Here is a 24,855-nt window from a genome sequence, read left to right on the forward strand (position 1 = left end):
CGCCTCCTCCCTGGAAAGCGTCTTTGGAAGTCACCTCCGTCCTAAGGATGGCTGAGTCAGGCTGGGCGCCCCTCAAGGGCCTGAGATCTTCACCAGGCCCCCACCCCCTCTGCCTCCTGCGTCCCCGTCTCTCACCTCTCGGCTTCTTCCCTATCGTCTCTCATCGTCTCCCAGGCCCTTTGCACAAACACATGATGCTCTTAAAGGCTGATGGGGCTGAAGCCTTTCCTGGCGTTCAAGGTGATTTCATCTCAGCCCACCTTCCCAGCCTCAGAAGGCAGGCCTCCCCATACGAGTGCTGTATCCCAGCCAGAGGGGCCACTGTCCCCTCTCTGAGCGTGTCCCAAACGTCTCTTTACAACACATTTGCCATCGCTCTGATGGCCTGCACTGCCTCTGCTGTCCCTCCCTGATGAAGTCCTGTCTAACGTCCAGGTCTAGCTCGAATGCCACCACCTCAGGAAGTCCTCCTGGACTCAGGGAAGCCACCACCTCCCTCCGCTAAACTCCTTTAGTAGTCGGGGCTCTGAAATAAGGGGCCGGCCTGATTTTGTGCTGCAGCCTGCTCTGGGCCTGCTCCTCCCGCACGGCTCCCCCTCCCCTCCTTGTTCGTGAGGAAGAATGAAGCTGGGCAACTGGGTCTCAGTCACAGATGGGTCCCCCCTTTGCCCCCAGTCCCTCCACTGTGATGGTGTGAATGCAGCAGGTCCACCTTGAGAACAGGAGAGCAGTGAGAGGCTGTAGACAGGGAGTGGGAGGCACCATAGGGCAGAGCTATCAACCCAGGACAACAGTCGCTTCTCTGGGGACTCCAGGAGGGAGGGGCCTTTGAGCCGTCGGTAACAAAGGTCTAAGAGTAAATCACAGCTCCCCGGGTCTACTCTTGGGCCAACTGTGCCTCCAACATGGAAGGAAAATGCCCAAGGCCTCACAGACATGGACCGTGCTCTGGCGAGTGGTGCGCAGGTGGCAGGCTTGCTGTCCTTCACGTCTCCACCCAGCCACCTGCTCGCCCGCTCGCTGCAGCTTATGAGCTGACACCCCATCTGGTCGTCTGGGAGCTGTGAGTCTTTCCCTGCTGCTCTCTGCCTTCTTCTCGCTTTGTCCCCATCCCTGCAACCCAGCCCCTGAGTGAGTGCAGCGTGCGTAACTTAGAGCCACATCAGGTCTGGTTCCCTGGCCCAGAGACACCCCTCGCCCAGGCTGTCCCGAGGCCTTCACTCACCTTGAGGACAATCTCCACAGTGAAGACAGAAGTGAACGCGATGTCAAAATACCCAAGGATCTGGTGACAGGGCAGGGGAGAGAGAAGTCAGTGAGAGGAAGGGGGAAACAATGATATCATTGTCTTCATCACCATCATCATTACCATCACCATCACCATCACCATCACTACCATCACCATCACCACCATCACCATCACTATCACAACCATCACCATTACCACCATCACCATCACTATCACAACCATCACCACCATCACCATCACTATCACAACCATCACCATTACCACCATCACCGTCACTACCATCACCATCAACACTATCACCATCACCACCACTATCATCATCAACATCATCATCACTATCATCAACATCACCATCACTACCATCACCATCACCATCACTACCATCTCCATCACCACCATCACCATCACTATCACAACCATCACCATTACCACCATCACCATCACTACCATCACCATCACCACCATCACCATCACTATCACAACCATCACCATTACCACCATCACCATCACTACCATCACCATCACCACCATCACCATCACTACCATCACCATCACCATCACTACCATCACCATCACCACCATCACCATCACTACCATCACCATCACTATCACAACCATCACCATCACCACCATCACCATCACTACCATCACCATCACCACCATCACCATCACTATCACAACCATCACCATTACCACCATCACCATCACTACCATCACCATCACCACCATCACCATCACCACCATCACCATCATCACCATCACCATCACTACCATCACCATCAACACTATCACCCTCACCACCATCACCATCACCACCATCATCATCAACATCACCATCACTATCATCACCATCATCACCATCACCACCACTACTGTCACCACCACCATCGCCACCACCATCATCATCACCACCAACACCATCATTGCCATCACCACCACCACCATCATCACCATTACCACCACCATCATCACCATTACCACCACTGCCACCATCATAACCATCACCGTTCTCATTAAAACCCGGCAACAAGAGCCCGTCTGCGCCATGTGCTGTGACAACACTGTTCAGAAGGAGTGGATTGGGCAGTCTTGGCTCTTCAAGGATTTAAACTCTAAGAAACTCTGATGCTTACAGCCACATAGAGGAGATAGCTGAATTCTAAGCACCAGAGTGAGGTGTGCAGGCGGCCTAGGCCTGGAGTAGAGAGGGGTGTTGATCTGGCAGAGGGTGCGGGCCTGCCATCACCTGATTTCTCACAGACTCGGCCCGGATGGGGTCCTCAGCAGCCAGCGCAGCACTGCTGAGCAGAATGAAGAGCAGGATGAAGTTGGTGAACCAGGTGGCATTGACGATGCGATGACAAAAGACACGGATCCTGCGGTTGGAGGAGGGGTGGGGAGCCGTGAGCTACTGGGCGCTCAGGCCTCACCAGCCTCTGTCCTGCAGAGTGACACTGGATCCCTCCCTCCCAGGGCAGTGGGAAAGGATAGCCTGCTTCTGGGTGGTCCTCTGGCTGGACACGCAGGGGCCCTGCCGCTCACTCTCTTCCATCAGCCTTAGTCCCACCTCCCAACCAAGACCCTCCAACCACCTGCTCCTCCCCCAACACTCCACCGCCACCCCATGGCTTTCCCACCCAAAGAACGGGGCAGGCTGGTCTCCATCCATGAGGCAGATGGATGAAACTCCATGGAGACTGTAGTGTAAGTATATTTAACGGTAAAATCGTGAAGCCAATGAGAACTACAGCTTCCCGCGGCTCCCACCCCCTTGTCCTGTCTAAAATTGCTCTTGGAGAGGAACCAATGTCCACAATCCCTCTAGGTGTAAGGAACTGATACGGTTTAAAGCATTGCTCGTCCCAGAGATACTAGCATTTTAAACAGGGCGCAAGATCTTTAGCTAAAGGAATGAGTTTCTCATGGTGTAATTATAGGCCCAGAGAATCGGGAGAAGGAGGCAGCCCTCTCTGAGAGCCCCGTCAATCACCCTGCACAGCAGCCAAGGGACCACCCACTTGTTGGTGGGGCTGAAGATGAAGAAGGAGCTGGCTTCTGGAATGGGCACTGCCTTCTCCTTCAGCTGCAGCTCAGCCAGGGGGCGTGGTCGGGGGCTCACTGGGATCTCGGGCTCATCTTCTTCATCATCCCCTGTGGGGAGGGGAGAGAGAGAAATCAGGGGCATCTTTCCATCCTTTACTGCTCCCCCAGGTTCTGTGCTCTGAACCCAACCATGAACCCCAGCAGCAGGCAAGCAAAGGTGGCACAGGCCTGTGCAGGACACGAGGATGTCAGCAGAGTCCAGCCCAGGCATCTCCCTTTCCCCGCAGCAAGCGGGTTTGAACCGCCAGGAATAAGTGAGGCAGGCCCAGAACCTTCCAGATGTGGGGCCAGGAGCAAGGCCAAGGAGCCTCGCTGTTGCATCTTCTGTCTCGGGGCTGGACTCACACCATCTCAAATGCTCACAAACGGCTGAGGGACGGGGGACCCTGCTTCGATGAGACCTGGATTCTGGTCCTGGCTCGGCCCCTGACTTGCTGTGCGTGCTGGGAGAGTCTCTGTCCTTCCTGAGCTCCAGCTTCCCAGTTTGTGAAATTGATGAGGGGCGGAGGCTCATTGAAATAAATGGAGGTTTAGGTCCTCTCCTGGGCTAGGATTCTAAAAATAGCATTTCAGGGAGGAACCGCCAGCATGAAAAAATAGTCAATATTTCTTGAGCTCCAGCCAGTCCCCAGTCCCGAGGCCGATCCTGGGGTGGGAGAGGGGAGAGGAGGAAGAGAGGGACCCACCCTCCAGGCTCATTTGCTGGGTCTCATGGCCTCACACAGGGAGCTGAGTGCTGGAGGTCCTCAGCTCCAGCGGGGGGATCCAGCGATCAGACCAGGGGGCACTGTCAAAAGCTGGGGTGCCCCTCATCTTGCAACTCTTGCTCAGTCCCTTGGTTCCCTGAACCCTCAGCCACCTCCTCCGTACCCCTGCCACCCCCGGGCAGAGTCCCTCAGGGAAGCCCAGGGCCACTGGATTCTGCTCTCTCCATCCTGGCAGCCTGCACAGGTTCTCAGCTCCACCAGAGACCCCGTTTCTTCTTCCTCACAATGAGTGTCCTAAGATGACACGTCTCACCTTGTCCCAGCTGCCAAGGACCCCAGAGGCACAGCTTAGGCTTAATCACAGAGACTGTTCCTTCTTATTCTTTTTTTTTTTTTTTTTTTTTTTGAGGAAGATTGGCCCTGAGCTAACATCAGTGCCCATCTTCCTCTACTTTATATGTGGGATGCCTGCCACAGCATGGCTTGGTAAGCGGTGTGTATGTCTGTGCCCGGGATCTGAACCGACGAACTCCAGGCTACCAGAGCAGAACGTGTGAACTTAACGGCTGCACCACCGGGCCGGCCCTGAGACTGTTAATTCTTAAACTTAGCATATTTGCTTTCTTTTTCCCCCATAATTCTGATTTCCTCTGTCTGTGCCCACTTTGTTAATTTCCTTGTACTTATCCTATGTTGTCAGCCGTTGCACATTCTTTTTGGAAAGAAGCAGGATAAACGTACTCAACTGCCTTGGTAAGAAATCTCTTCCAACTGCCCACCCCACATCCCCACATCCTCCCTACCCTCCACCCGCCCCCACTTCTTCCAGTCCCTTCCCCTTCCTCCCACCGTGGATTTCCTGGATCTGCCACCCTCCCACCTGGGCATCAGCCACTCCGTCTGCTAGGTGGTAGTCATTAGTTGAAACATCTCAGATGAATCATTCTAAATCCCAAACATCCATCTCTACAGGAATTGGAAGCAGTATTATTAGTCTTATCTATACCAGCTCCATTCTCCCCACACCTCGCTTTGCAAAATCCTTTTGTGTATTCATTCATTCATTCATTCATTCAATCGAGCCCCCTCTGGGCTAACACTGTGCCATTTGGAGCACAGAAAGTGCCCCAAGAGCTTACAGCCACTGGGACAAACGGATGCTAACTGGCTGATTCCACAGATAGACGTGGCCTCGCACCCGTGACCCAGCGCTCCCGAGGACCCGTGATGAGCTAAGAGAGACCCCAGAGCTCTGGGGCACGGGGGCTCTTCCAGGCAGCCTTTGAGCGTGAGCCCAGTGGGCTCTGCTCCCTCCATGTGTGCCCTCCTGGGTACAGAAGAAAGGGGTTTCTGCAGCAGCCACTGGTCATTTGCATTTACGAGATGTGTGTTATTTATCCATGGCTGTGTCTTATCCATCCTCCCTCCCACGCTGCCCTTGTCTCCATCCAGATTTTCCCACAATGCAAGTCACGGTTCTGTTTATCCCTGTCTCAGTCTGGCCCCCAGCCCTGCTGGACACTGGATGGAGAGGACCCTGCCCATCTCTTGCACCACGTGGTTGGATGCACGTTCATCTCTATCCGCTCTGTGTGGGTGGAATGCAAGTCTCGTGGACCCACGAGTCTCTGTGCTCCTTGAAAACGGTCCTCAGCACTGAAGCTCGGAGCTGGCACTCAACAAATACTTGCTGGATTTGATGAAAATAGAATGTGTGGATGTTTCTATCGTGCATGTTGGAGGGAGAGGCCGGCTGGCAGGTAGCTTACTTGCATGACGAGGTGCAGTGGGGTGTCTCTGTGTCCTGGTCCCTTCGTGGAGGGGTCCAGGCGGGGGACACACAGGAGATGGTGGGTGGGGAGAAATCACCCCAGCAGCCCCCATAATCCCGGGAGGCTCACCTGGGAAGTCAGCCGAGGGGTAGGGATCCTTCACCTCGTTGACATTAGATTCAAACTCATCGACTTTCAGCTGGAGGAAGGAACACAGTGAAGACGATGAGGAAGAGAAAAGCTGTGGTTTCCACTTACTGGACATTTACTGGAGGCCAGCGTAGGTTTCGGCTCTTGTGATCGTCCCTCCAGCCGGAAGGATAGGGAAGAGGATCATTCCCCTTTTACAGATGAGAAGCCGAGCTCAGAAATGTCGGACAGGTTGCTACCACGTGGCAAAGCCAGGACCCCAGCCCGTCTGAGCCTGTGTGCTACACCCCTGCTTATCTCTCCAGAAGAGCTGAGCCCCCCAGGCCGGGAGCCCCACGCCCAGTTCTCTGACCCTTTGAGCGCCGCTCCCTCTGCCTCCAGGAAGGCTGAGCAGAGCCAGTCTGGGACAAGCGAGGCTGGGAATGGGGGGAAGCCAGCCTGGGCTTCTCAATGGAGCAAGGGCGCGTCACGTGGTGGGGTGGGTCGGGGGGGAACAACTTGACTGGGTAGGAAGCTGGAACTCTGAGGAAATCTGGTTCCCAGTTGGGGCATCTTTGCCTCTCAGTACCAGGACCCACTGCAGGAGCTGTAGCCATTGGCTCCCCTCAGCGAGTGGAGGGTGATGCCAGCCAGCACCTGGCTGATAACCAGGCCGAGAGCCACTGTCCTTGCTCCCAGCCCAGCCCCCCAGCAGCCTAGGTGCAGGGCTGAGCCAGGGGACGTTCGGAGTCCCTTCCCCATCCTCCCTCTGAAAATACCTGACAGGAAAGTCTCACCTTGGCGGTGGTGGGGATGCCCTCGCCCTTGGGTTTCTGTTCCAGCTTCTTGGCCATCACTGACTTCTCCTCCTCCGACTTGTCTGGGAGACCCCTGGGTTGGGAGACCCCTGGGTTGATAAACCAAGAAAACCCAAAGTGGAAGCCCAACTAGAAAGTTCTCGGAGATCTGCTCAGCCTGCCGACACCCTCGGGGGGATCCCGTGCCGAGGGCCCAGGGTGCTCTGTGGAGGAGCGAGCAGTGTAGGCCACCAAATGGAGGGGGCCGTGGGCCCCGGGCAAGTCCTTCCTCTGCAACCAGAGGGCATGAGGCCCAGCTTGGGGCCGTGGCGATGTGTGGCTCACTGGCCAGCCACACTCGATGTCCCTTGACTGGTGATGGGTGGAAAGGGGCTTTGCACCTGGGTCATGAAGACGCCACAAGTGGGAGCATGGTTTGGTCCAAGATGGGGCTCAACTCTTTGGAAATGTCTGGTCTCTCTCCCTTTCTCTTCCCATCCTGCCTCCACCAGGAATGGGCAGGCCGTTCCAGTGGGCACAGGCATTGAAGGCGGGCGGCCCTTGTCTGGAACCACTCAAGGTGGTGCTCCAGCCAGCAGCCTTGGCACCTCCTGGAGCTGGTTAGAAATGCAGGACCTCGACCCCATGCCCGACTGCCAGCATCAGGGTCAGCATTTTAACAAGATCCCCAGGGACTCGTCTGCAGTTAGCTAGAGTTGGAGAAACACCGTCCGGAAGACCAGTCCTGCTTCTACCCCCAGAGGAGGCCCCAGGCTACAGAGAGGCCAATGACAGGCGTGGATGGAGAGAATCGTAAAGGCCACTTCACAGATGGGATGCCTGAGGCCCTGCAAGGGGAGAGGCCTCCCTCCAAGAAGCACAGGGACTCTGTGGCGGGTCTGGGAGAGTTCCCGGACCCCTCATCAGGGTACCCGAGCCCGCCCTGCCCAGCTCTGCCGTCACATGGCCTGAGGCCTGTCTGGTGGTTGACTTGCCTCTAGCCACCCCCCTCTAGAGACACCTCATAGGACTTCAGCCACACCTGGACCTGCTGGCTGCAGAAATCTGCCCTCTGGGTGGCTCAGACCCTGTCCCTCAGGCTCCAGGGAGCCTCCTGCCCAGAGATGGGAGGCCACCGCCTGGCGGAGCGTCCGGGTCCCTCCCTGCCGAGGACACAGCACTCACTTGGACATCTTCCTGCGTTTTTTCTCCTCCGCCTTGGCCTTCTGGGCAGAAGTCAGGCTCTCCGCCTCGGCCAGGTTGTCCACGGCGATGGCCAGGAAGACATTGAGCAGGATGTCTGGGGGCGGCCAGCTAAGGAGCCTTGGCTCGTGGGAGAAGGAACCCTCCAGGGCCGGAGTCCCACCCTGCCCGCGTGTTGGCAGGACTTAACCTGCCCCCTTGGTGGGGTCATTGGAATCCCTCTTGCCAAGGTCACCCTGTGGGAGGGCGTGGGCCCAGGGACACGGACGAGCATCCTCAGGGAGACCTGCCTGCAGAGGGCACCCGCGATGGGGCCTGAATCCACTGAGGCCTTGACTACCGTCCACGTCCTGGCCAGGACCCATCTCAGCTCCCAGTCTGGGCCAGGGGGCCAGGGAGGCACTGCAGTGAGAATCACGTTGGGCACACAGGAGCGCAAGGAGCAGGGTCCCCTCCCTCCCCCTACTCGTAATACCAGATTCCACGGGGCAGGGGGTACTGTCGCTCTCTGCCCCGTCCACCTCACCTCCCATCTGCTCGTCTCATCTCTCCGTCTGCCCAGGCTCCGTCTGCCTGGCTGTGGTCCCTCCACATCTGCCTCCGAACCTTTGGCCCAGGCCGTCCCACCATCCTCACTGCTCCTCCCAGCCTTGTCCTTCCTCCCACCTGCCCCAGGCTCACCCACCCTTCTGGGACTATTCTTCCCACCTGTAACCAGTCAGCCCTGTGGTTCTCTAACCTCCCGGCGGGAGGAATCCTCCTGCAGCTAGACCTGCTCTCGCCGTTTGCTGTGTCCTATCTCCCACTCCCCCATCAGCCTGGGAGCTCCCCTCTGTCCAGAGGGCCTGGGGCCTGGCAAGCGGGCACCGTGACCCCCGTTTTAAGCCCCTCTCCCAACCCCCCTCCCTGAGCTCTTCTCTGCACCCTGCTCCCAGGGGATACAGTTGCCACAGACGAAAAGGATGATGAAATAAATGCACACGAACATGCCGGGGTAGGACGGCCCGCCGTAGGCCATGATTCCGTTGTACATCACGGAGTTCCAGTCCTCACCTGTCAGGACCTAGAGGGAGAGGGGGCCATGGTGGGGTGACACGGATGGACTTGAGAGCCTTCTGTGGGGACTACATCGTCCACAGGCCCCTCCAACTCTGCCAATCCCCCCAGCCCTTTCCTCCTCGCCCCTGGCCCAGGGTGACAGGTCCCTGCTCTGCTCCCTGCACCTCTTCCAATGATCGAAAATCTTATCCTTGGCTCTCTAGGACCAAGGAGTTGGCCCATGGGGTCACCGCTTCCCTGAGCCCTGTTCTTGATGCTTGGGCTCAATGTGCAGCACCCGCCCGGGCCTCCTGCCATTGCAGCCGCCAGAAATAGTGTGAAACGTCAGGTGCCTTCAAAGACACGATGCCCAGTGAACGAGGAGAGAGAGGGTGAAGCCATCTGTGGGTCCAAGAGATTGTTTACACTGCCCTTCCCCACTGGTAGCAACGAGGTGGCGTTCCTCATGCGCACTGGCTCCCAGGGAGGGGAGCGTCTCTGGGTCAGCCACAGCCGTGCTCCCTGGCTGACTTCTAGGGAGCATTGGCCGAGCCGTGCCTCTGCCATGAGCAATGATTTGTGTTTCCTGGGGGCTTCTGCAGCCGTGGGGAGGGAGAGCCCACCCTGTCTGACTCTGCGCTGAGAGATACGGGCTGGCCGGGGAGAGACAGCAGGCACCTGCACTGCCAGCCCGCCCCAGCTCCGTGCACTCATTAAGTACCACCCTACTGTGGGCCAGCACTCTGCTGGCACCAGGGACGAAGACAAGAGGACAAGCTGGGCACAGCTCCTAGCCTCAGGAGCGTGGAGGAGACAGACGCGCAACCATCCCAACGGAGAGAAGCACGGGGGCTGATGAGGCAGCCCGGAGAGGGGCATCACACTCAAACCAGCAGATCAGAGAAGGCTCCTTGGAGGAGGTGACGCCCACCCTGAACTTGAAGGGCGGGAAGCGGGCCTCGGCACCCGCGCGCAGCTCACCTGGAAGACGCTGATGAGGGCCTGCGGGAAGTTGTCGAAGTTGCTCCGCCGCACCTCCGTGTCCTCGAAGTCGTACCTGCCGCCGAAGAGCTGCATGCCCAGCAGGGCGAAGATGATGATGAAGAGGAAGAGTAGCAGGAGCAGCGAGGCGATGGAGCGGATGGAGTTGAGCAGGGACGCCACCAGGTTGCTCAGCGACGTCCAGTACCTGGGGGAGGCGGGCCACGGGCTGGGGAGGAGCCACCCCCTCTCGCCCGTGTACGTGGGGTCTGGGTGGTCCTGGGGCAAAGGCTCAGGATGGGTGGGAGGCGGAGGAAGGGGCTGCCCCGGGCGGGAAGGCGCTGGAGTCACGGTGACGGCCTGCTGCCCCCTCCTTCAGGATGCCAGCTCAAACCGCCATTTCACACTCGTCCGTGGGACTATGTTTGACTCTGGTCCCACCACCAGGACAGTCGCCCCAAGAGTAGGACTGCTTCTCCCTCGCGCGCCCTGGGTCCCCTGTGCCCAGCGGGGTACCTGCTCCTGTGGGTGCTCCATCAACCCCACAAATCCTTCCCCTCACGCCCGCCGTCACCCCTCTGCTCTGCGTCTCCTTCCTGCTTCCAGCTCCCTTTCCCTATGCTCTCCCTCCCTCTCCCCTTCCCCTCCGTCTTCCCTCCCCTTAGTCTCTTCTTTTTCTCCTTCCTCCCTCCTTTCCACGCCCCCCCATCCCTGCCCTGCCCTAGGACAATGGTAAGAGGTCGGAAGAGAAGAGAGGACTGAGGTCAGAAGGGGACAGTAATTTCTCTGCAGAGAGGGAGGTTCTTTCTTTCTTCTTTTCTTTCTTTCTTTCTTTTTTTTTTTTTGCTTGAAGAAGATTAGCCCTGAGCTAACATCTGTGCCAATCTTCCTCTATTTTTTTTGTATGTGGGACGCCTCCACAGCATGGAGGGACAGCCTAGACAAGGGGCCACAGGTGGACTTGTAGAGACCCCGGGAAATGAGATGGGTGTAGACCAGCCCAGGGCTCTCTGCGTGGCGCCCCCGGGGCCCTGGCGCCCCCAGGGCCCAGCTGCCCGGCGCTCACTTGGTGATCTTGAAGATCCTGAGAAGCCGGATGCAGCGCAGCACAGAGATGCCCAGCGGGGTCATGGCGCCTGACTCCACCAGCAGGATCTCGAGGATGCCGCTGCACACCACAAAACAGTCGAAGCGGTTGAAGATGGACATGAAGTACTGGCGTAGGCCCAGCCCGTACATCTTCATCAGCATCTCGATGGTGAAGACGGACAGCAGCACCCGGTTGGCAACATCTGTGGGGCGGACCCTGCACGCTCAGCATCGCTCTCCTTCCCGGTCCTGCCTCCGAGCCTTTGCCTGGACTGAGCCCGCAACCCAGGACGCCCTCCCCACCTTTCCAGGGCATCATTCTTTTTCAATCCTCAAAACCTACTAAAACGTGGCAAAATTTTGCCCACTAAAGGAATGCTAATCTAGATTTCTAAAAAGCGAAACCATGCTGTATATAACAAGAAGGGGTTTTATTACTTTTAAGTTCACTTAAGTTTAGTAAGCTCTGCTACTCCCTCATTTCTGCACCCCTCCCTGTCCCCTGCTAGTGAGGGGTCCCTCCACCCATCGAAACCAGTCCGTCCACCCCTGCTTTGGCCTCCCCCACCCCCACCTCAGGAAATCCACTGGCGATGACCCCTTTTCTTCCTGTGTATTTAATTCTTCCTTTCAGATGGATTCTCCCATCGCCACTTTAAAATGCCCAGTCTCTCCCACTTTCCCTGTAGCTCCCACCCGTCCTGTCACAGGGAAAATTCCAGGAAGCGTTACCTACTTTGACCTCTTCACTTCTTCGCTCCTTGCCCCATCCGCTCTTCAACTCACACCTAACTGGGTCCCCCCTCATCGCTCCACCAACAAACTCCCTCAGGGTCATCAGTCACTTCCCTGTGCCCAAATGCAGTAGGCATTTCAACTTGTGTTTTCTGACCTCTCAGGAGCAGTAGGCACTGTTGACCAACCTCTTGCTTTCTCAAACATTCTCTTTCCTTGGCTTCTGTGATTCCACCTCCTTCTGGATTCCTCTACTTCTCCAGCTTTTCCTAAGCCGCATCTGAAGACGCATTCTTTATCTAATTGTTGGATGCTGGACTTGAGCCGTATCCTTGAGTATACGCTGTGCCCCGGTGACCTGGTGATGTCATCTAAGACCACACTTCAACTGCCATCCCTGCCAATGACTCCCAGATCTTGACTGTTCAATTCAGAGCTGTCTGCTAAGTTCCAGACCTATTTTTCCATCTGCCTCCTTGACACCTCCACTGGGATGTCTCCAAGCCACCTCAGACTCAATATGCCAAAGACTAAGCTGATGGGTGCTGCCCATCTTCCCCCACCCACTGAAAATACTTGGTCAATGACTGTCTTCCCCATCTCAGTTAGGTGACATTACCATCCATTTATCTGCATAGACCAGGAACCTCAAATTCATCTCTGACTCCTCTCGGTGAGCACATTTGGTCATTGATAATGCACATTCAAGGAGCTCTCAAGAAGATTGGGTGCAAAGAATGAATGGATGGATGGATGGATGGACGGATGGACGGATGGGTGGATAGGTGGATGGGTGGATGGATGGATGGGTGAGCGGATGGATGGGTGGATGGGTGGATGGGTGGATAGCTGGATGGGTGGATGGATGGATGGGTGAGCGGATGGATGGGTGGATGGATGGGTGGATGGATGGGTGGATGGGTGGATGGGTGGATGGGTGGATGGGTGGGTGGATGGGTGGATGGGTGGATGGGTGGATGGGTGAGTGGATGGATGGATGGATGGATGGATGGATGGGTGGATGGATGGATGGATGGATGGATGGATAGATGGGTGGATGGATGGATGGGTGGATGGGTGGATGGGTGGATGGGTGGATGGATGGATGGATAGATGGGTGGATGGATGGATGGATGGATGGATGGATGGATGGGTGGATGGGTGGATGGGTGGATGGGTGAGTGGATGGATGGGTGGATGGGTGGATGGGTGGATGGGTGGATGGGTGAGTGGATGGATGGGTGGATGGGTGGATGGGTGGATGGGTGGATGGATGGATGGGTGGATGGGTGGATGGGTGAGTGGATGGATGGGTGGATGGGTGGATACACCTGATCTGTAGCTTTGTTTCCTGTCTCCTTCCCTTAGAAAAAGACAGTCTTCTTTTGTATTTTTTTTCTTCTTTGTCTCTTTCATCATTTAAGACCTAGTCTCTTTTGTGATGTTCTATTTTCTCAGGCTCCTGGGGTTGTGCCTGATAACTCTTCCTCAGGGTGGCCCTGTTCCTTATTTGGTTTGCAATTGTTTGATTGTGAGCTCTTCTTCGGGAAACACTTTTCCCAGCAGGAATTCTGTCTGTCTTGAGTTGAGAAGCATCCTCACAGAGGGCTCATGTTTGCTTCTGCTGGGCACTGCAGGGGTTGCGCTGGCCTGTGACTAGTTGTTTAGGTTACTATCTTAGCTTAGGATCCCTACGCCATGAAGGACACTACCAATTGGACCCCCTGCCTATACCAGGCACAGACTGGCTTTCAATTTTCCACTGAGATATTTTTCTTTGCCCAGAGCCTCCGGCAGGGATAAACTCCCCAGCCCCTTCCCTGAGCTGATGGGCGTGAGACTTTTGCTTCCCTTGCACAGGGAGCCCTCCCAGGACCCTGACTTTGTGCAGGTGGTCATCCCCAGTCCCCACCTCACGCAGGCCCTGGGCCCTGCCTCCTGCCCCAGCATAGGCTTTAAGATCCCAGCCACCACCCTTTCGGGTTTAGATCTGTGTCTAAAATGTTCCTAGAAGTCAACTCATGAGCTCTCAGTCGCTTCTTTGTTTCTGCACCCAGAGATTTCCTTTTCCTTCTTTGAAGTATGACTATCGTGACTTAGGCAGCCTAGCCACGGGTGTGTGGTGGGGCGGACATTTAGTTGGTCCTCCGTGTTGCTGGAATTGGCCCCCTCTCCTCTTTCTGCTCCTGGTCACAGACCAGAGCTCCACACACAGGGCAGCATCCACCACGTGGACGGGCTGAGGGTTTACCTTCCACCAGACTGATCCTTCACGAACTCTGGTCTCATCATGCTGTAGTCTAGCTTATATTTACATTACATTATATTATATTATATTATATTATATTATATATTTCACTAGCTTCCCATGCCTCAAGTGTAAGTCCCAGTGTTTTATTAGAGTTTATAAGGCCCTCGATGAGCAAAGACATCCTCTGCCACTCTTGTTGCATACGAAGTCCCCGTGGCCCCCGAATTCACCAGGCTGCTGCATCTCTTCGCATCTTTGCCCCTGCTGTTCCCGCTGCAGAAGTCCCTTTCCCTTTGCTGCCTGGCCCTTGCCTCTTGTTCCTCAGGCCCACGAGCTCCAGCATCTCCTCCTCTCCACCTAACCTTCACCTCAATCACCTCCCCGTGTTGACTCAACATCATTTATGAACACCCCTCTCCTTCTCTGGCTAAGGATGCTCCTTGAAGACAAGAGCAGTGCGCAAATTCTCTCTGTCCTTCTGTGACTTCTGGACATTGCATGCAGTGTGGACTCGATAAATGGGGAAAGAGTGCTGTTTTGGTAGCAGCATTTGAACCTGGGTGCCGGGAGTTCTAAATTACTGGTAATCTTTGTGTTCGGGATCTGGAATTGTAATAAATTACCCAGACCCCTGGGAGAGCACCTGGAAGCTTTGCAATGTGTTGCTGCTATTGCCCCCGGTAACACCATGAGGAGGAAAGCACCACCAGCCCATAATTTCTAGAAAACAATGTCAATAACTAATTGACTTCTTCTGCAAAACCTGGGGTGCCCGTGGCCGGCTTAGGGCATCAGCCACCGCTGCCCTCTTCCTGGCCTCGCTCCGCTCTGTCTCACCTTGCAAGTGGGTCAACCAGAGAGGCTGGTGGTGGTGCTCGGAGGCGATGGACAGGGTGTTGAGGGCCACGACCAGGATGACCAGCCAATAGAAGACTCTGGACTTCACCACGTCGTGGCACTTCCAGCGCAAGATGCGGTTCCATTGTCTCCAGTGTCGGCTGCGGGAGGGGACAGGAGGAGGGAGGCAAAGAGCGGCCCCACTGGAGGCTCCCGTCTTCCCACGCTTCCTTTCAGACACTGCCATCCTCAGTCTGATCCCCACTTGCCCCTCCAGCCACACGAGACAAGCTAAGAGCGTGAGCCATGGAGCAGACTGATTTAAAATCTTACCTCTAACTGGAAAGTTCTCCGTCTTTCAAAGGAGAACAATAACGATGCCAACCTCAGAGGGCATCAGAGAGAACGCAAGCAAAACGCTCAGCTCAGGGCCTCACGGGGAGCGGCGGTTCAGGACATTTTAGTTTTAATTAAAGCGACACCCAGATGTCACATTTTGCTCGTCATGAGCAATTCTTTACCAAATGAATAACACCTGGGGATGGGGCGGGGGGGATGGGGGGTGGGTGGGTGGGATGTGCAGAAAGGGCACTTTCCCGGTCAGTGCGACCTTTCTGGAGAGCAACCTGGCAGCATTTACCAGGGTGTGAAACCAGCGATTCCATTTCTGGGAATCTGCCCAGCAGAAACGTTCACACAGATGCACAGCCGTGCTCTGCAGCAATCTGGGCGTTTTTTTGTATTGCCATAAACCGGAAAGATCAATTATATGTATTATGGTGTATCCATAGCGTGAAATATTTTACATCCAAAGATACGCCAACAGAAGGTGTGTGAGCTGTCAAGTCATGAAAAGACGTGGAGGAAATTTAAATGCATATTATAAGTGAAGGAAGCCAATGTGAAAAGCCTACATACTGTGTGATTCCAACTCTGTGACATTCTGGAAAAGGCAAAATTATGCAGACAGTAGAAAGATCAGTGGTTGCCAGGGTTGGGGAAGGAGGGATGAATAGGTGGAACACAGAGGACGTTTAGGGCAATGAAAATACTCTGTATGATGCCAGAATGATGGATACATGTCATATGTTACGTTTGCTCAAACCCCCAGAACGTACAGCACAAAGAGTGAACCCCAGTGTAAACTATGGACTCTGGGTGACGATGACGTGTCAGTGTAGCTTCATCAGTTGTAACAAATGTACCGTCTGGAGGGGGATGTTGATAACCGGGGAGGCTGTGCGTGAGTGGGGGCTGGGAGTATGTGAGGAATCTCTGTACCTTCTGCTCAATTTTGCTGTGAACCTAGAACTGCTCTAAAAAAAAATCTTTAAAAAAAAAAGATGCGCGTGTATATGTATGAAGTTGCCCTCAATAGGTAAGTTACTAGACAATATGTAAATCACACTCGTGTCTGCATCAAACACGTGGCAGGATCTCCTGGGTGTTGGGCACTGTTCTAGGCTCCAAAGTGACAGGAGTTAACGTAAGTGACCCCATTATGCAAAAAGCCAAAATGAAAACAAAAAACCTGGTGTGTGTGTGTGTGTTTGTCTCAGAGAGATGAAAGCCCAGAAGAGGTCCGGGAGGGACGCAAACCAGTTACCATGGTTACCTCTTTGCAGGGCAGTGGGCACCTCTGTCTTTTCTTTGATGTGTGTCTCTATTGTTGCATCTTTCAAAATGACGATTCCCTAGGAATTTGCAGAGGGGAGCAGCCGACCAAACACACCATCCTCTGGAGACAAAGGCGTGAGCTTGTGCTTTCCCTTGTCGCCAGCCCCCCTTCCCGCAAAGCTCGTGGGCTGCCCATGGCGGGCCCGCCGTCCCCTCCCCGGCAGAGGTTCCCAGCACTGAGCACCCACAGCCCCCCACTGTCTAACCTGAGCTGCCCCCCACAGGCCCCCAGTTTCTTCCTTAGGCGATATGTCAACAGGACACCTGCCGAGCGTCCTCCGACGGCACTAAGGGGTGGGGAAGTGACTCGAAAGCCACAGAGGGGAAGGCAGCTGCGGTCTCACCCCGTGTGTCAGGGAGCTCGGGGCTGGGCAGACCCTGGGAGGCGCGAGATACTCACACGAACTGGATGATTTTGTTCAAGCCCTCGATTTCATACAGGCTCTCCGTGTCTGAGCCGCCTTCATCCAAAGACAGCTTCCCTGGGGATGGGAGAGAGACGGTGGGCCAGTCTTCCGGGCCCCCCGGGGCTGGGCGCACCTGCAAAGGGCCCGTCGACCTGGGACGGCCCGGATCCCTCTGTGCCTCCCTGAGACCCAGATCCCGCGAGCCCAGGAGCACACATCCCCAAGGAGGGGCTGTTGTGGCCAGGCTGTGCAGTGCTTTGTGCCTCTGGAAGAGCTCTGGGCACACCTAGATGCCAACTATTTTGGGTGTGAGGCTATAGGCAAGTCACTCATCCACCAAGGACTTGAGTTTTTTTTCCTTTTGGTGAGGAAGATTGGCTCTGAGCTAACATCTGTTGCCAGTCTTCCTCTATTTTGTGTGTGGGACGCTGCCACAGTGTGGCTTGATGAGCAGTGTGTAGGTCTGCACGGGGGATCCGGGATCCGAACCCGTGAACTCTGGGTCCCCGAACTTAACCGCTACGCCACCGGGCCGGCCCCCTGCAAGGACCTGAGTTTTATCTGCAAAATGCAAAGCTAATCCTGCTTGAGGGGCCTCGGGTCTTGCAGGAGGAGGTTACGAGAGGCTGTGCTCTCCACGGGAGCCGCCCGGGGGGCAGCTCTGGCGTGGGCAGGATGCTGGCCGCCACCCTGGGCCCGCACCTTCTCTAAAGTCCTCGACGTCCATGACCTCGCCCTGCGTGATCCAGCTCATGTACCCCCGCAGGTCCTCCTCCAGCTGCTGCTTCTCCCGGAGCTTCTGGAAGGTCCCCCTGGACTTGGCCTTCTCCCGCTCCTTGGTGAACTCCCTGACGTGGAACGGGGGGACGGGGAGAAGCGGGGAGGGTTGAGCGCCCCAAGGACGGAGAGCACACTCTCTGGCTGCAAGCGCCTCTCCTCTGGCCGGTGTCGCCTGGGGCCCAGGGGCCCTTCCGGCCCCTCCCGCTGCCCCCGCGCCCCCTCCAGGAGTACCACGGGGCCCCCGCCTCCTTCTCATTTCGTTCTTCTCATCCCACCTCATCTTCCCCTGCCTCGTCTGCGGGTTAGTGATGGACGGCCCATGGTCCCCGTGGGATCAACCGTGGGGCCTCCAATCTCCACGCTGCCCTGACTTCTAAACCTTCTTAGAAACCTAGTTCTGCTTGCAGACCTGAAGCCAGGAGGAAATTCTCCCGGGCCGAGAAGAAACCAGGAGGCAGCCCCAGAGGAAGGACCCGAGGGCCAGCGAGGGGTCCTCAGACCAGCAGGGCAGCCCTCGGCCACAGAGCAGGTGGGGATAGAGGGGGCCTCCAGCACAGTCGTGGGTCTGAGGAGATGGGCTGAGGGCCAGCCCCGCCCCACCTCAGCCCTCCCACAGCCCCAGGGTCAGGGCCAGGCGGGGCTCCTGCCCACTGCGGCCGTATACCCTCCGTCGTCCCGTGACTCCTGTGGATCCCTCCCCAGAATAACGTAAAATGCACAACGTAAAAGCAGGGCATGGCAAAGAACCAGTCCTATTAAAACATCGCTACTGGAATATAAAGAAATTGTGGTAAGTTTATAGATACACTTTTTATAACTCGTTAACTACGGGGTGGAGGCGCAGGTCTCAGGATGGTCATCATTGCGGAGCTGTAAGTAATATCAGCAACCACTGCAAGGTGATGCACGATTTCTGTCGGGATAATCACAGGCAGAGCCAGTCCCACGGTGGCTTGTTGCTCACATTCGTAATGAAAGGAAAGACTGAATTTCATTAGGAGCTAATGGAAAATAAAGATAAGTCTTTCCGGGCCAAGGTCACAGACCCCTGAATTCTGTCCACAGCACGCCTGGAGGGAAGCCTCTGGGTGGGCTGACGGCCACTTCCAGGCTCTCCACTGTGGCCGGGGTGGGGCTGTCACAGAGAGGACAGCTCTCGTGAATAATGACTGTTAGTACTAAGCACTTAGCATGTGCTGGACTCTGTTCTAAGTACCTTCTATGTATTAACTCACTTAATCCTTCCAACAACCCCATGGAACACGTACTGTAATTATTCCTCTTTCACAGAAGTGGACCCTGAGGCACAGAGAGGTTAGGTAACTAGGCAAAGGTCACACAGCCACCGAGCAGTAATGCAAAGATTTAAAATTGCACAGCCTAGCTCCAGAGTCTGCATGCTTAACCCAAAGGCTATCCTGACTCTTAGTGTGGAGCGTCAGCTCAGGCACAGCCGTGGCCAGGAGGCTGGCGTCTTGGGGGCTTCGCTCAGAGAGAGTGTGGATGCAGAGGGACAGAAGGAAGCAAGGATAGGAGAAGGGAGACAAAGAACAAATTGAGCGGCTCCTGCCTGCCTCTTCTGTCTCTCCCTTTTCAAGGAGGGAGCACGCTCTTGGCTAAATGGGACCCAGGGATGAGCAGCGGGTCTGAGCCACATCTCCCTGCCCTCCCCCTCCCATCTCTCCTCCCCCTCCCCCGTCCTCCCAGCTGTCTTACCCGCTCAGGACACCCAGCACCAGGTTGAGGATGAAGAAGGACCCCAGCAGGATGAGGGTGACGAAGTAGATCCAGGGCCACTCGTTCCCGATGGCATCGTTGACCTGGCGCGGACAGAGGGGTGAGTCCCAGCCCCACCCGAGGGCCTAGGTCCCCTCATGAGTCAGACCACTCACACTCCCCCCGACCCTGGGGGACAAGGAGGGACACCAGCTGGGCCCAGAGAGGGGCCCTAGGACTCGGGGCTGGAGGGACCTCCCAGGGGCCTTGCTGCCTGTCTCCCTACGAGCCTGCCCATCCCCCGCCACCGGCCGCCGCCACGTGACTCTCTCGTGGACACTGTCTCCAGCTGATTCTTTACGAAGCAGAAGGAACACTGAAAAGTCTTGGCCTGAGCTTGGCCAGCTCCTTCACAGACGGCCTCCGTGACTCTAGATGAGCTGCCTAACATCTCTGAGCATCATCCTGTCTGTCCAATGGGGGTGACGATGTGCTCGCTCCTCACAGGCTCGTAACAGAGGTGGGATAACACACACGACAGTCCTGACGTGGTTAATAACCTGCTCCCATAACAGGATCTCCTCCTACATATTTGCAAAGCATTTGGCAGTTTTCCTTTTGCTCCCCTCGCAGGCGGTGTCACGTTGTGGTTGAACCCTGGGATGGGAGCCCCATGGATTAGCATCCAGTTCTTGGCTCTCTTGCTCACTAGCTCTGGAACCCTGGGTGTGTTGCTGGACCTCTCTGAGCCTCAATTCCTTATCTGCAAAGTGGGAGCAATGGTTCCCTGTTGGAGGATTAAATAAGAAATGCCGCCCATCATCCAACAAATAATGTGTTCTGACGAGAAAACGTATGTGGCACGAGTCTGTGCCGGTGCGGCTGCAATTCAGCTAATCCTCCCTCTGACTGTCATACCTACCCTATGATGAAGGTCGTATTTTTATTTTTCAGACGGGGAAACTGATATCTAATAACAGCTAGATGGGAAAGCGGTCTTTCCCAGCGGCAAGGAGAGAGTCTCCAGGGGCCCTTCATCCCTCAGGAAATCTGAGATTCGAGGCTGTCAAGAATGAGTCACCCACAGCCAGGCTCAGGGAGAAGCTAGGAACCGAGACCAGCACCACGGAGCTGCTGGCTTCCATTCCTACCCGCGTCTTGGGTCCTGCACAGAGAAGCTGGACCTTACAGACCGCCCAGAGGATGCTGGGACACACACCTGGGGATGAGAAGGGGGCCATGCGTCCTGTGTGGGTTTCCCAGGGAGGGGCGAGAAGGAGCGGGGGACACTCGAGTCGGTGGCTGGGCGCCTCCCCGCTCCCCCAGCACCCGGGCATGAGGGAGGTGGTCCGGCAGGCAGGGGCCCAGACCCACCCAGTACAGGACCTCCGTCCAGCCCTCCATGGTGATGCACTGGTACACGGTAAGCATGGAGAAGCCGAAGTTGTCAAAGTGGGTGATGCCGTGGTTGGGGCCCGGCCAGCCGCCTCGGCACTCGCTGCCGTTGATGGTGCACGGGCGCCCCGAGCCCGTCCTGGCGCAGGGCGATGGCTTCTCGTTCTCCACTGTGGCCACAATATCTGCAGGCAGAAGGGGCGTGAGCATCAGACGCGGGAGCGGGCATTCAGTAAGGGGAGAGGTCTAAGACGCACGCAGCGAAAATGCAAAGGATGGCAACACACGGGCTCATGGCAAGGGACCTAGAGGGATGCCCGGGGCCGAGAGCTCAGTGATGGACAGCTGCGGGCCTCAGGGGTTATATTCCGGGCCCCGGGCCTGACTACTGGTCCTCAGAAGTACAGCCTATGGAGCAGGCATCAGGCATAAAGTGAGTGTCCTCGTCCCCAGAGCTTTAGGAAAGGAAGCGGCTGCCACGTGGGGCAGAAGTGTGGGGTGGGTGGCAGGTCTTCCGCCTTGAGCGCTCCGTCTGGGGCTGAAATGGAGAGGCCCCCGTGGCCTGGAGACGAGCTGTGCCGGTCACCATCTCCAGGCAGGCAGCTGCTCTCAGCAGAGCTCCCTGCAGGCCTGAGCTGCCGGTCCCTTTGTGCCCCTTGATGGGGCTCCTGTTGGTTCTAAAGTCCTGCAACTTTGCTGGCATCCTGGCTGCCCTTTCATCTTAGGACGCTTCGTCTCCGTTGTGCTCAGGGATTAGGCTGGCCGCTCAGAGCTGGTGTGCCCTTGCTCACCCACATTTACATGGAGGCTCCGTGCCCCGCAGACGGAGACCGCCCTGGGCTCTGAGTGGGGTCCCCGCGAGTGAAGCCGGGTAGCCCCCATCCCCCAGGGGCTTGGAGCGCTGCTGGTCAGCACTGGTCAAGGACTCAGGGGAACTCCAGGTGAGACCTCCATGTTTGGTGTGACGGTCATGATGGAAAATTCCCACCTATCCGTCCTGAGGATGCTCATTGTGGGATGCAGATTGTCATGAGGACAGGCAGAGGCAGAAACGGGACGGAACCACGGAAAGCTTTGTCAGCGTTTTCTGTTGTGAGGTTGGTTTGGCCCTTGTTTCCGTGTCTGTGGTGACAGTCTCCTGGGACCCTGCAGGCCACGGTGGTCTCGGCCGGCCAGTGTTATTCTGGTGAGCTCGATGCGGGGGCTTTGGCGGGAGGGCCTGTCCTAACGGAGGTCACCTCTACCCCGTGCCATGGCCACTTCCCTGTCCACTCCGGTGTAAGGTGATGCTGGGCTGAGACAGGCTGAGCGCCAGCTGCTGCCAGCTTAGGGCAGCAAGTCGCAGACTGTGGGGCCCGAGGCCCTTTCGGGGCATCCGCCTGGTCAAATTATTTTCATAATGAGGCCAAGACGCTATTTATCCCTTCACCTCCCAATCTTGCAATGAATGCAAAGTGAAGTTTTCCAGAACCTACGTGACATGTGATGTCATGACAGACCGAAGGCAGAAGTAGACGTGGGAATCCAGGCATTAAAGAGACTCAGAGAAAATGGAAAATAGTACCATTTTTCTCACTAAATACTCTTGGTTTGGGAAAACATAGTTATTTTTCATAAAAATATTTATGTTCACATGTAATGAGTTTATTACAGTTCCTTTAAAATGAATTAATAAATTAATGTTAGGACATTTTTCTCAGTTTTCATTTCTAATACCATAAATAGCAGTGGATGAAATCCAGATCAACAAGGCTGTCTGAGGTCCTCAAAACTCTTTTTCTGTTTTTTTGAGGAAGATTAGCCCTGAGCTAACATCTGCCATCAATCCTCCTCTTTTTGCTGAGGAAGACTGGCCCTGAGCTAACATCCGTGCCCATCTTCCTCTACTTTATATGTGGGACGCCTACCACAGCATGGCTTGACAAGCGCTGCCATGTTCGCACCTGGGATCCGAACCGGCGAACCCTGGGCCGCCGAAGCAGAACGTGCGCACTTAACTGCTGCACCACCAGGCTGGCCCCCTCAAAAATCTTGAAGAGCATAAGGGGTCCCGAGGGTGAACAGTTTGAGAACTGCTGGTTTAGAAGGTTTCGCTCAAGTTGCTGGGGCCCCGAGGTGGGCCGGCTCTGACGACCCTGCGAACGACACCTTTGGCTCTGGGGCGCTACCAGGAGGTCCCCTTCAAACCCTACTCTGTGGGTCCTGCCCCGAGGGGCCGCTCGGACCGAAGCTAAGACCCTGAGACAGAGAAGGCACCAGGAGAAATTCAGCCATGTTCACCCACACCCGGCCCAGAAGCCTGAGATGCACGGTCACCCGGGGCTCGGGTCCTGCAGCACAAGGTACGGCCCGGCGCCTGCCCCTCCCGCGAGCCCTGACCCCGGCAGAGCCGTCCGCCTCCAATTCCCCTCGTCCAGGAGAAAGCGTGCCCAAGGTCGTGGGAGGCGCTGACCGAGCCCGGGGCCTTCTTCGCCCCTTCTGAGTCGCCCTGGGACCTGGCCCTCCTCCCCGGGGCCCGGGGGCTCACCTGTCCCGATGAAGTAGCAGGTCTTGTGCATTTTGCCCTTGAAGAGCTCCAGCCCGATGATGGCGTAGATGATGACCATGAAGAGCACCAGCAGAGCGATGTGGAAGAGGGGCAGCATGGCCTTGAAGATGGAGTTTAGGACCACCTGCAGGCCTGCAGCGGGGGCAGGGGCACGGAGGCGTCAGCTCCCGCCGTCCTGGTCTCACGCCCCGCCCCACTCCCTACGCATCTGAGAGGCCTCTGGGACACAAGGCAGGAGGAGCCCCCCGGGACCGGGAAGGGAACAGGGTCTGCCACGCACTGGGCACCCCCGACACCAGCCGGAGGGGTCTGAGCACGCGGAAAGCTCGCAGGGCCTTGACGTCCAGGCCGGCGCCCTTGCTGCTCAGGGGGGCCGTGTTGCTCTGGATGATGTTGACCTGTTCCAGAATCACGGTGAAGACCCTGGAGATGGGAAGAGGGCGGAAGAGAGCCAGCGGGCCGGTGAGCCCCCACTCCGGCACTCAGGGGACCCACGGAAAGGGCTCGGGGGAGGCGGGGGATGGGAACATGGCTCACCAGCCGCGGACTGACGTTTGCTAAAGCCCATCTGGAGAGTCTTAGCAGAAAAGACCCCAGGGCCAAGCTCAGACTCGGCGAAGAGTAGGGGACCCATTTGTGACGTCCACTCTGGGCGCCGGGGGGTGAGGAGCACGAACCACAGGCACGGACAGTCCCCGGCCCCGGGGTGGCGTCACCCAGCGGGGACCAGAGGAGAAAGCCGGGGCTGGCTCTCCCTGTGGCTCTTCCTCGTGCTGACAATGCCTCATAATTTCCCAGCTCTCCTCCTCCTCTCTCCATTGACTCAAATTTCCTTTATCCTTTGAAGTCCAGCCCAAATCCTTTATGAGTCCTTCCTTGACCACTGACCCCCTGGACACGTTGCCGTGGGACGCAATGGTGCCCTGTGTGGTGTTGTCGCTGACACTATTATTCTCTAGACATTTGCCTCCGCTTCTAACCAGGGTGGCTCATCGAGAGTAGAGGCTGGTTCACAGAATTCCTCTATTTTCCCTCTTCTGCTTAAGCAGCATTGGATCATTAGGAAAGAATCAGCACAATATTTATTAAACAGAAGGACAGCATAGTGGTCACGTAGCAGCCTCTGGAGCCAAGACGGCCTTGGTTTGAATCCTGGCACTGCCACTGGCTAGCTGTGTGACCTTGGGCAAGTTGTTGGACTTCTCTGAGCCTTCGCTTCCTTATGTGGAGAAGAAAAGAGGATTGCTGGGAGAATTAAAGGTGATGTTACATGGAAAGCACATGCAGGGCTTGACAAACGCTACTGTTCTAATTGGGTGGTGGTTATTAGAAGTTATGTTCCGGGCTGAATTGTGTCCCCCCCCAAATTCACATATTGGAGCCCTAATGTCAGAACGTGACTGCATTTGGAGACAGGGCCTTTAAAGAGGTGATGCGGTTA

The 24,855-nt window shown here is 56.2% G+C and overlaps 1 protein-coding gene across 1 annotated transcript in view; it reads right to left on the bottom strand.

Annotated features, from left to right (window-relative positions):
• Positions 1 to 24,855, bottom strand: part of CACNA1S (calcium voltage-gated channel subunit alpha1 S) — a 65,930-nt gene that overhangs the window by 25,721 nt on the left and 15,354 nt on the right. The window contains exons 4-19 of the mRNA XM_070602535.1: positions 23,695 to 23,837; positions 23,394 to 23,546; positions 20,846 to 21,051; positions 19,472 to 19,575; positions 17,678 to 17,823; positions 16,969 to 17,050; positions 14,892 to 15,052; positions 11,046 to 11,271; positions 9,980 to 10,187; positions 8,903 to 9,023; positions 7,943 to 8,057; positions 6,758 to 6,851; positions 5,961 to 6,030; positions 3,268 to 3,400; positions 2,496 to 2,625; positions 1,226 to 1,285 (exon numbers count right to left, since the gene is read on the bottom strand). Coding sequence (XP_070458636.1) covers positions 1,226 to 1,285; positions 2,496 to 2,625; positions 3,268 to 3,400; positions 5,961 to 6,030; positions 6,758 to 6,851; positions 7,943 to 8,057; positions 8,903 to 9,023; positions 9,980 to 10,187; positions 11,046 to 11,271; positions 14,892 to 15,052; positions 16,969 to 17,050; positions 17,678 to 17,823; positions 19,472 to 19,575; positions 20,846 to 21,051; positions 23,394 to 23,546; positions 23,695 to 23,837 — 2,152 coding nt within the window. The remainder of the gene's footprint in view (positions 1 to 1,225; positions 1,286 to 2,495; positions 2,626 to 3,267; positions 3,401 to 5,960; positions 6,031 to 6,757; positions 6,852 to 7,942; positions 8,058 to 8,902; positions 9,024 to 9,979; positions 10,188 to 11,045; positions 11,272 to 14,891; positions 15,053 to 16,968; positions 17,051 to 17,677; positions 17,824 to 19,471; positions 19,576 to 20,845; positions 21,052 to 23,393; positions 23,547 to 23,694; positions 23,838 to 24,855) is intronic.

Source organism: Equus przewalskii, chromosome 31 (assembly GCF_037783145.1).
Source record: "Equus przewalskii isolate Varuska chromosome 31, EquPr2, whole genome shotgun sequence".
Classification (NCBI taxonomy): domain Eukaryota; kingdom Metazoa; phylum Chordata; class Mammalia; order Perissodactyla; family Equidae; genus Equus; species Equus przewalskii.